This window comes from Bufo gargarizans, chromosome 10, assembly GCF_014858855.1.
Source record: "Bufo gargarizans isolate SCDJY-AF-19 chromosome 10, ASM1485885v1, whole genome shotgun sequence".
In the NCBI taxonomy this organism is placed as follows: domain Eukaryota; kingdom Metazoa; phylum Chordata; class Amphibia; order Anura; family Bufonidae; genus Bufo; species Bufo gargarizans.
In genome coordinates this window covers 128,365,669-128,377,901 of record NC_058089.1, presented here as the reverse complement: position 1 = coordinate 128,377,901, position 12,233 = coordinate 128,365,669, and the positions used below count along the sequence as shown (strand labels likewise).

General features: G+C 52.1%; 1 protein-coding gene across 1 annotated transcript in view; it reads right to left on the bottom strand.

Annotated features, from left to right (window-relative positions):
• Positions 1-12,233, bottom strand: part of HYDIN (HYDIN axonemal central pair apparatus protein) — a 99,034-nt gene that overhangs the window by 67,335 nt on the left and 19,466 nt on the right. Inside the window, exons 6-8 of the mRNA XM_044270701.1 lie at positions 5,782-5,981; positions 5,562-5,686; positions 2,868-3,069 (exon numbers count right to left, since the gene is read on the bottom strand). Of these exons, the coding sequence (XP_044126636.1) occupies positions 2,868-3,069; positions 5,562-5,686; positions 5,782-5,981 (527 nt within the window). The remainder of the gene's footprint in view (positions 1-2,867; positions 3,070-5,561; positions 5,687-5,781; positions 5,982-12,233) is intronic.

The window sequence follows — 12,233 nt, the reverse complement described above, 5'->3', positions numbered from 1 at the left end:
GTGTGTCAGCGCAGTGTATATCAGTGTGCACCTGTGTGTCAGTGCAGTGTATATCAGTGTGCACCTGTGTGTCAGTGCAGTGTATATCAGTGTGTACCTGTGTGTCAGTGCAGTGTATATCAGTGTGTACCTGTGTCAGTGCAGTGTATATCAGTGTATACCTGTGTGTCAGCGCAGTGTATATCAGTGTATACCTGTGTGTCAGCGCAGTGTATATCAGTGTGTACCTGTGTCAGCGCAGTGTATATCAGTGTGCACCTGTGTCAGTGCAGTGTATATCAGAGTGCACCTGTGTGTCAGTGCAGTGTATATCAGTGTGTACCAGTGTGTACCTGTCTGTCAGCGCAGTGTGTACCAGTGTGTACCTGTGTGTCAGCGCAGTGTATATCAGTGTATACCTGTGTGTCAGCGCAGTGTATATCAGTGTGTACCTGTGTGTCAGCGCAGTGTATATCAGTGTGTACCTGTGTGTCAGCGCAGTGTATATCAGTGTATACCTGTGTGTCAGTGCAGTGTATATCAGTGTGTACCTGTGTGTCAGCGCAGTGTATATCAGTGTGTACCTGTGTGTCAGCGCAGTGTATATCAGTGTGTACCTGTGTCAGTGCAGTGTATATCAGTGTGTACCTGTGTGTCAGCGCAGTGTATATCAGTGTGCACCTGTGTGTCAGCGCAGTGTATATCAGTGTGTACCTGTGTGTCAGCGCAGTGTATATCAGTGTGCACCTGTTTGTCAGTGCAGTGTATACCTGTGTCAGTGCAGTGTATATCAGTGTGTACCTGTGTGTCAGCGCAGTGTATATCAGTGTGTACCTGTGTGTCAGCGCAGTGTATATCAGTGTGCACCTGTTTGTCAGTGCAGTGTATACCTGTGTCAGTGCAGTGTATATCAGTGTGTACCTGTGTGTCAGTGCAGTGTATATCAGTGTGCACCTGTGTGTCAGTGCAGTGTATATCAGTGTGTACCTGTGTCAGTGCAGTGTATATCAGTGTGCACCTGTTTGTCAGTGCAGTGTATACCTGTGTCAGTGCAGTGTATATCAGTGTGTACCTGTGTGTCAGTGCAGTGTATATCAGTGTGCACCTGTGTGTCAGTGCAGTGTATATCAGTGTGTACCTGTGTGTCAGTGCAGTGTATATCAGTGTGCACCTGTGTGTCAGTGCAGTGTATATCGGTGTGTACCTGTGTGTCAGTGCAGTGTATATCAGTGTGCACCTGTGTGTCAGTGCAGTGTATATCGGTGTGTACCTGTGTGTCAGTGCAGTGTATATCAGTGTGCACCTGTGTCAGTGCAGTGTATATCAGTGTGTACCTGTGTATCAGTGCAGTGTATATCAGTGTGTACCTGTGTGTCAGTGCAGTGTATATCAGTGTGCACCTGTGTCAGTGCAGTGTATATCAGTGTGCACCTGTGTGTCAGTGCAGTGTATACCTGTGTCAGTGCAGTGTATATAAGTGTGTACCTGTGTGTCAGTGCAGTGTATATCAGTGTGCACCTGTGTGTCAGCGCAGTGTATATCAGTGTGCACCTGTGTGTCAGTGCAGTGTATATCAGTATGTACCTGTGTGTCAGTGCAGTGTATATCAGTGTGTACCTGTGTGTCAGTGCAGTGTATATCAGTGCGCACCTGTGTGTCAGTGCAGTGTATATCAGTGTGTACCTGTGTGTCAGTGCAGTGTATATCAGTGTCTACCTGTGTGTCAGTGCAGTGTATATCAGTGTGCACCTGTGTGTCAGTGCAGTGTATACCTGTGTCAGTGCAGTGTATATAAGTGTGTACCTGTGTGTCAGCGCAGTGTATATCAGTGTGCACCTGTGTGTCAGTGCAGTGTATATCAGTGTGTACCTGTGTGTCAGCGCAGTGTATATCAGTGTGCACCTGTGTGTCAGTGCAGTGTATATCAGTGTGCACCTGTGTGTCAGTGCAGTGTATATCAGTGTGCACCTGTGTGTCAGTGCAGTGTATATCAGTGTGCACCTGTGTGTCAGCGCAGTGTATACCTGTGTCAGTGCAGTGTATATCAGTGTATACCTGTGTGTCAGCGCAGTGTAGATCAGTGTGCACCTGTGTGTCAGCGCAGTGTATATCAGTGTATACCTGTGTGTCAGCGCAGTGTATATCAGTGTATACCTGTGTGTCAGTGCAGTGTATATCAGTGTGTACCTGTGTGTCAGTGCAGTGTGTACCAGTGTGTACCTGTGTGTCAGCGCAGTGTATATCAGTGTATACCTGTGTGTCAGTGCAGTGTGTACCAGTGTGTACCTGTGTGTCAGCGCAGTGTATATCAGTGTGCACCTGTGTGTCAGTGCAGTGTATATCAGTGTGCACCTGTGTGTCAGCGCAGTGTAGATCAGTGTGCACCTGTGTGTCAGCGCAGTGTATATCAGTGTGTACCTGTGTGTCAGTGCAGTGTATATCAGTGTGTACCTGTGTGTCAGTGCAGTGTATATCAGTGTGCACCTGTGTGTCAGTGCAGTGTATATCAGTGTGTACCTGTGTGTCAGTGCAGTGTATATCAGTGTGCACCTGTGTGTCAGCGCAGTGTATATCAGTGTGTACCTGTGTGTCAGTGCAGTGTATATTGTGTGTACCTATGTGTCAGCGCAGTGTATATCAGTGTGTACCTGTGTGTCAGTGCAGTGTATATCAGTGTGCACCTGTGTGTCAGTGCAGTGTATATCAGTGTGCACCTGTGTGTCAGTGCAGTGTATATTGTGTGTACCTATGTGTCAGCGCAGTGTATATCAGTGTGTACCTGTGTGTCAGTGCAGTGTATATCAGTGTGCACCTGTGTGTCAGTGCAGTGTGTACCTGTGTGTCAGCGCAGTGTGTACCTGTGTGTCAGCGCAGTGATGGAGCGTTACCTCTCCTTCTGTTGCTGCTCCTCCTGCTGTGAAGCGAATTCTTTCCACTGGAAGTGAGCTATGACATCACTGCGGTTGTGGATGGTGACCGTCCTCTGGTTGGATAAGGACAGGAAGGTCTTCTCAATGGTCAGTGAGTTTTTGTCCAGTCGCAGGTTCACGTCGGCAGCAGCTCCATACAGGCAGACCCGAACATCCTCACCTGAGGAAAAGCAACACAGCCCCGTAACCACCATAAGATACAGGACTGCTGTGCGGGCCCTATATGTGTGCCTCCTACATATACAGAGCAGCCTCCATATGTGACTGTGCGGGCCCTATATGTGTGCCTCCTACATATACAGAGCAGCCTCCATATGTGACTGTGCGGGCCCTATATGTGTGCCTCCTACATATACAGAGCAGCCTCCATATGTGACTGTGCGGGCCCTATATGTGTGTGCCCTACATATACAGAGCAGCCTCCATATGTGACTGGGGGCCCTATATGTGTGCCTCCTACATATACAGAGCAGCCTCCATATGTGACTGTGCGGGCCCTATATGTGTGTGCCCTACATATACAGAGCAGCCTCCATATGTGACTGGGGGCCCTATATGTGTGTGTCCTACATATACAGAGCAGCCTCCATATGTGACTGTGCGGGCCCTATATGTGTGTGTCCTACATATACAGAGCAGCCTCCATATGTGACTGTGCGGGCCCTATATGTGTGCGTCCTACATATACAGAGCAGCCTCCATATGTGACTGTGCGGGCCCTATATGTGTGTGTCCTACATATACAGAGCAGCCTCCATATATGACTGTGCGGGCCCTATATGTGTGCCTCCTACATATACAGAGCAGCCTCCATATGTGACTGTGCGGGCCCTATATGTGTGCGTCCTACATATACAGAGCAGCCTCCATATGTGACTGGGGGCCCTATATGTGTGCGTCCTACATATACAGAGCAGCCTCCATATGGTACTGTGCGGGCCCTATATGTGTGCCTCCTACATATACAGAGCAGCCTCCATATGTGACTGGGGGCCCTATATGTGTGTGTCCTACATATACAGAGAAGCCTCCATATGTGACTGTGCGGGCCCTATATGTGTGCCTCCTACATATACAGAGCAGCCTCCATATGTGACTGGGGGCCCTATATGTGTGCCTCCTACATATACAGAGCAGCCTCCATATGTGACTGGGGGCCCTATATGTGTGTGTCCTACATATACAGAGCAGCCTCCATATGTGACTGTGCGGCCCTATATGTGTGCGTCCTACATATACAGAGCAGCCTCCATATGTGACTGTGCGGCCCTATATGTGTGCGTCCTACATATTCAGAGCAGCCTCCATATGTGACTGTGCGGGCCCTATATGTGTGCGTCCTACATATACAGAGCAGCCTCCATATGTGACTGTGCGGCCCTATAGGTGTGTGTCCTACATATACAGAGCAGTCTCCATATGTGACTGGGGGCCCTATATGTGTGCGTCCTACATATACAGAGCAGCCTCCATATGTGACTGTGCGGGCCCTATATGTGTGCGTCCTACATATACAGAGCAGCCTCCATATGTGACTGTGCGGCCCTATATGTGTGCGTCCTACATACGAGCACACATTACAGTGGAGATCTTGGGTTCACAGCGTCTCCCATGTTCTGGCACAATCTCCGTCACCGGATCCTCCTCATTTATCTTAACAAGTCGTCAGCTCGATGTTAACACTGATAGAGGTCATTGTCAAATGGAAACCGAGCCGTAATATGAGAGACCGCCCCAGCTACATCTACACGTGTCCTCCAGACCTCATATGTCGCAGTACATGGGATTATTGTCCTAGTCTACATCTAGACGTGTCCTCCAGATCTCATACAGTATGTCACATCACATGGACTCACTGTCCTACACTACATCTTCACGAGTGCTCCAACCCTCATATGTCACATTACATGGACTCATTATCCTAGCCTACATCTAGACGTGTCCTCCTGATCTCCACATGTCACATTACATGTACTTATTGTCCTAGTCTACATCTAGACGTGTCCTCCTGATCTCCCCATGTCACATCACATGGACTCAAAGTCATAGAATACATCTGCACGTGTCCTCCAGACCTAATATGTCACATTACATGTACTAATTGTCCTAGTCTAGATCTACACGTGTCCTCCAGATCTCATAAATCATATCACATGGACTCATTGTCCTACACTATATCTACATGTGTCCTACAGATCTCATATGTCACATTACATGTACTTATTGTCCTAGTCTAGACCTACACGTGTCCTCCAGATCTCATAAATCATATCACATGGACTCACTGTCCTACACTATATCTACACGTGTCCTCCAGATTTCATATGTCACATTACATGGGCTCATTGTCCTACACCACATCTACATGTGTCCTCCAGATCTCATAAATCATATCACATGGACTCATTGTCCTACACTACAGCTACATGTGTCCTATAGATCTCATATGTCACATTACATGGGCTCATTGTCCTACACCACATCTACATGTGTCCTCCTGATCTCATAAATCATATCACATGGACTCATTGTCCTACACTACATCTACACATGTCCTCCTGATCTCCATATGTCACATTACATGTACTAATTGTCCTAGTCTACATCTACACGTGTCCACTGGATCTCATGGTCTGGCAGCCAATCAATTACCTGTGTCGTATTGGATCAACAGCTCCTGTTTGTGATCTCCGACCTCCGTCGGCTGGTATTCCAGGATAACCTGCATGCTGTTCCCTACATCAAGGGTTCCAGACACTGGCTCCACGTGGAAAGGCCTGAAACAAAAGACCCCCATCCCGATCAGCAGCAGGACTCCTGCGTTCCCCTGCTCCGTACGGTAAGAGTATACCCATGCCACCACAGTCTCTACCTCTGTGTCCGCAGCTGAAAGCACGCTTCACGATTGCCGATATTCCGCACCAGGAGCGTCTTCTGGGTGCTGTACTTGACAGGGCAGACCTGGAAACTTAACTGGTCTGGAAAATCCAGCACGGCGCGGGCTCCGATCGCTCGGATGGGGACCAAAAACTTCTCTCGCTCCGTGATGCAAATCAATTCATGAACGTAATCCTGAATTAACAGAGAAAAAGAGGCAAAGATCTGACATCAATCTGAGACGGATGATGGGACGGCCCGTGACACCCCAGACTGATGGAACGGCCCGTGACACCCCAGACTGATGGGACGGCCCGTGACACCCCAGACTGATGGGACGGCCTGTGAAATCCCAGACTGATGGGACGGCCTGTGAAATCCCAGACTGATGGGACGGCCTGTGACGCCCAAGACTGATGGGACGGCCTGTGACACCCCAGACTGATGGGACGGCCTGTGACACCCCAGGCTGATGGGACGGCCTGTGACACCCCAGACTGATGGGACGGCCTGTGACACCCCAGACTGATGGGACGGCCTGTGACACCCCAGACTGATGGGACGGCCTGTGACGCCCCAGACTGATGGGACGGCCTGTGACACCCCAGACTGATGGGACGGCCTGGGACTGATGGGACGGCCTGTGACACCCCAGGCTGATGGGACGGCCTGTGACACCCCAGACTGATGGGACAGCCTGGGACTGATGGGACGGCCTGTGACACCCCAGACTGATGGGACGGCCTGTGACACCCCAGGCTGATGGGACGGCCTGTGACACCCCAGGCTGATGGGACGGCCTGTGACACCCCAGACTGATGGGACGGCCTGTGACACCCCAGACTGATGGGACGGCCTGTGACACCCCAGACTGATGGGACGGCCTGTGACACCCCAGACTGATGGGACGGCCTGTGACACCCCAGGCTGATGGGACGGCCTGTGACACCCCAGACTGATGGGACGGCCTGTGACACCCCAGACTTATGGGACGGCCTGTGACACCCCAGACTGATGGGACGGCCTGTGACACCCCAGACTGATGGGACGGCCTGTGACACCCCAGGCTGATGGGACGGCCTGTGACACCCCAGACTGATGGGACGGCCTGTGACACCCCAGACTGATGGGACGGCCTGTGACACCCCAGACTGATGGGACGGCCTGTGACACCCCAGACTGATGGGACGGCCTGTGACACCCCAGGCTGATGGGACGGCCTGTGACACCCCAGGCTGATGGGACGGCCTGTGACACCCCAGACTGATGGGACGGCCTGTGACACCCCAGACTGATGGGACGGCCTGTGACACCCCAGACTGATTGCACGGCCTGTGACACCCCAGACTGATTGCACGGCCTGTGACACCCCAGACTGATTGCACGGCCTGTGACACCCCAGACTGATGGTACGGCCTGTGACGCCCAAGACTGATGGGACGGCCTGTGACTGATGGGACGGCCTGTGACGCCCCAGACTGATGGGACGGCCTGTGACGCCCCAGACTGATGGGACGGCCTGTGAAACCCCAGACTGATGGGACGGCCTGTGACGCCCCAGACTGATGGGACGGCCTGTGAAACCCCAGACTGATGGGACGGCCTGTGACACCCCAGACTGATGGGACGGCCTGTGACACCCCAGACTGATGGGACGGCCTGTGACACCCCAGACTGATGGGACGGCCTGTGACGCCCCAGACTGATGGGACGGCCTGTGACACCCCAGACTGATGGGACGGCCTGTGACACCCCAGAGTGACTGCACGGCCTGTGACACCCCAGGCTGATGGGACGGCCTGTGACACCCCAGACTGATGGGACGGCCTGTGACACCCCAGACTGATGGGACGGCCTGTGACACCCCAGGCTGATGGGAAGGCCTGTGACACCCCAGGCTGATGGGACGGCCTGTGACACCCCAGGCTGATGGGACGGCCTGTGACACCCCAGGCTGATGGGACGGCCTGTGACACCCCAGGCTGATGGGACAGCCTGGGACTGATGGGACGGCCTGTGACACCCCAGACTGATGGGACGGCCTGTGACGCCCCAGACTGATGGGACGGCCTGTGACGCCCCAGACTGATGGGACGGCCTGTGACGCCCCAGACTGATGGGACGGCCTGTGACGCCCCAGACTGATGGGACGGCCTGTGACGCCCCAGACTGATGGGACGGCCTGTGACGCCCCAGACTGATGGGACGGCCTGTGACGCCCCAGACTGATGGGACGGCCTGTGACGCCCCAGACTGATGGGACGGCCTGTGACGCCCCAGACTGATGGGACGGCCTGTGACGCCCCAGACTGATGGGACGGCCTGTGACGCCCCAGACTGATGGGACGGCCTGTGACGCCCCAGACTGATGGGGCGGCCTGTGACGCCCCAGACTGATGGGGCGGCCTGTGACGCCCCAGACTGATGGGGCGGCCTGTGACGCCCCAGACTGATGGGACAGCCTGGGACTGATGGGACGGCCTGTGACACCCCAGACTGATGGGACAGCCTGTGAAACCCCAGACTGATGGGACGGCCTGTGACGCCCCAGACTGATGGGACGGCCTGTGACACCCCAGACTGATGGGACGGCCTGTGACACCCCAGGCTGATGGGACGGCCTGTGACACCCCAGACTGATGGGACGGCCTGTGACACCCCAGACTGATGGGACGGCCTGTGACACCCCAGACTGATTGCACGGCCTGTGACGCCCCAGACTGATGGGACGGCCTGTGACACCCCAGGCTGATGGGAAGGCCTGTGACGCCCCAGACTGATGGGACGGCCTGTGACGCCCCAGACTGATGGTACGGCCTGTGACGCCCAAGACTGATGGGACGGCCTGTGACACCCCAGACTGATGGGACGGCCTGTGACACCCCAGACTGATGGGACAGCCTGTGAAACCCCAGACTGATGGGACGGCCTGTGACGCCCCAGACTGATGGGACGGCCTGTGACACCCCAGACTGATGGGACGGCCTGTGACACCCCAGGCTGATGGGACGGCCTGTGACACCCCAGACTGATGGGACGGCCTGTGACACCCCAGACTGATGGGACGGCCTGTGACGCCCCAGACTGATGGGACGGCCTGTGACACCCCAGACTGATGGGACGGCCTGTGACACCCCAGACTGATTGCACGGCCTGTGACGCCCCAGACTGATGGGACGGCCTGTGACACCCCAGGCTGATGGGACGGCCTGTGACGCCCCAGACTGATGGGACGGCCTGTGACGCCCCAGACTGATGGTACGGCCTGTGACGCCCAAGACTGATGGGACGGCCTGTGACACCCCAGACTGATGGGACGGCCTGTGACACCCCAGACTGATGGGACGGCCTGTGACACCCCAGACTGATGGGACGGCCTGTGACGCCCAAGACTGATGTGACGGCCTGTGACTCCCCAGACTGATGGGACGGCCTGTGAAACCCCAGACTGATGGGACGGCCTGTGACGCCCAAGACTGATGGGACGGCCTGTGACACCCCAGAGTGACTGCACGGCCTGTGACACCCCAGGCTGATGGGACGGCCTGTGACACCCCAGACTGATGGGACGGCCTATGACACCCCAGACTGATGGGACGGCCTGTGACACCCCAGACTGATGGGACGGCATGTGACACCCTAGACTGATGTCATCACTCCAGGATGTAGATTGTAGTCTCTGACATGATGTCATCACTCCAGGATGTAGATTGTAGTCTCTGACATGATGTCATCACTCCAGGATGTAGATTGTAGTCTCTGACATGATGTCATCACTCCAGGATGTAGATTGTAGTCTCTGACATGATGTCATCACTCCAGGATGTAGATTGTAGTCTCTGACATGATGTCATCACTCCAGGATGTAGATTGTAGTCTCTGACATGATGTCATCACTCCAGGATGTAGATTACAGTCTCTGACATGATGTCATCACCCCAGGATGTACAGTCATGTGAAAAAATTAGGACACCCTTTGAAAGCATGTGGTTTTTTGTAACATTTTTAATAAAAGGTTATTTCATCTCCGTTTCAACAATACAGAGAGATTAAAGTAATCCGACTAAACAAAGAAAACTGAAGAAAAGTCTTTTCAAGATCTTCTGTAAATGTCATTCTACAAAAATGCCTATTCTAACTGAGGAAAAAGATAGGACACCCTTGCCCCTAATAGCGAGTGTTACCTCCTTTGGCTGAAATAACTGCAGTGAGACGGTTCTTGTAGCCATCTACCAGTCTTCGACATCGGTCTGAGGAAATTTTACCCCACTCCTCAATGCAGAACTTTTTCAGCTGTGAGATGTTTGAGGGGTTTCTTGCACGTCCAGCCCTTTTCAAGTCACCCCACAGCATCTCAATGGGATTCAAATCTGGACTTTGACTTGGCCATTCCAGGACTCTCCATTTCTTCTTTTTCAGCCAATCTTTGGTTGATTTACTAGTATGTTTTGGGTCATTGTCATGTTGCATGGTCCAGTTCCGCTTCAGCTTTAATTTTCTAACTGATGGTCTCACATGTTCTTCAAGCACCTTCTGATACACAGTAGAATTCATCGTGGATTCTATGATGGTGAGCTGACCAGGTCCTGCTGCAGCAAAGCAGCCCCAAACCATGACACTTCCACCTCCATGCTTCACAGTTGGTATGAGGTTCTTTTCTTGGAATGCTGTGTTTGGTTTACGCCAAACATGTCCTCTGCTGTTGTGTCCAAATAATTCAATTTTGGACTCATCTGTCCAAAGAACATTATTCCAGAAGTCCTGGTCTTTGTCAACTTTATCTCTGGCAAATGTCAGTCTGGCCTCGATGTTTCTCTTGGAAAGCAAAGGTTTCCTCCTTGCACACCTCCCATGCAAGTTAAACTTGTACAGTCTCTTTCTGATTGTAGAGGCATGTACTTCTACATCAACAGTAGCCAGAGCCTGCTGTAGTTCTCGAGATGACACTTTAGGGTTTTTGGAGACCTCTTTTAGCATCTTGCGGTCTGCTCTTGGGGTGAACTTGCTGGGGCGACCAGTCCTGGGCATGTTGGCAGTTGTTTTGAAAGCCCTCCACTTGTAGACTATCTTCCGGACAGTGGAATGGCTGATTTCAAAATCTTTTGAGATCTTTTTAAATCCCTTCCCAGACTCATAGGCTGCTACAATCTTTTTTCTGAAGTCCTCTGACAGCTCTTTTGCTCTCACCATGGTGCTCACTCTCACTTCAACAGTCAGGAGCACACCAAACTAAATGTCTGAGGTTTAAATAGGGCAAGCCTCATTCAACATGCAGAGTAACGATCTACTAATTATGTGCACCTGGTGTGATATACCTGTGTGAGATCTGAGCCAATTTAAGAGGGAATACATGTGAGGGTGTCCTATCTTTTTCCTCAGTTAGAATAGGCATTTTTGTAGAATGACATTTACAGAAGATCTTGAAAAGACTTTTCTTCAGTTTTCTTTGTTTAGTTGGATTACTTTAATCTCTCTGTATTGTTGAAACGGAGATGAAATAACCTTTTATTAAAAATGTTACAAAAAACCACATGCTTTCAAAGGGTGTCCTAATTTTTTCACATGACTGTAGATTATATTCTATACTGATCTAGAGTAAGGTCTCTGAGGCACTGGCATCACTCCAGGACATGCTTTATGTTCTATGATACTGTAGATTACAGTCTCTGCTGTAATGTCATCAGGCCAGGAGTCACTGTACGGTGGTGACATAATGCCATGCCGTCACAACACAGTGTATGGTCTCTGATGTCACGACAGAAAGAAGTGCCCTAGAGCCCCGCATGTCATGTCGAGAAGGTGCGACATGGAGCATTTACTATCCTCTACCCCAGACACTGCCATACAGGATAGCCCACATCTACGCCGGCTCACAGCGGATTTGCTTGTCAGGCACAGATTGCACCCCACTCCACCTTGTACGGAGTCTCTGGTGCGGAACGTCTGCACGCCCTCCACACTCTCCAGTATCAGCTGATGTCCTCGCCCTCAACGCTGCTGAAATCAAGTGCCATGAGGAATAGCGTTCTCCCGGCAGGCACGGCTCTCGGGAGTGCGGCAGGCGACCCAGAGGAGAAGCTGTTTGTTGTGTCAGGTGATGCAACAGAATATTTCAGACTTTCGAGGGCATCACGGCACCCGAGCAGCGCGGTCCCACAGGCGGTATCATGGCGACTGGGTGTTTGCTTAACCTCAACTTCAAAAACAAAGTATATTCAAGAGAAATCCCCAGGAACTGTGAGGCTGCCAAGTATAACCCATCCCAAATCTACAGGTGACCCTCTCCAGTACTACACCCCAGCAGGAGCCGCTCCGAGCTCCTGTCCTAAATCTGCTTAAGGCCCCCTGCACACGATCAGGATTGCGTGCGGATTTTCCGCGCGGATTTGCGTGCGGTAAATCCGCACCGTAGGTCATGTCCATTGTATTCTATGAGAATTTGAAATT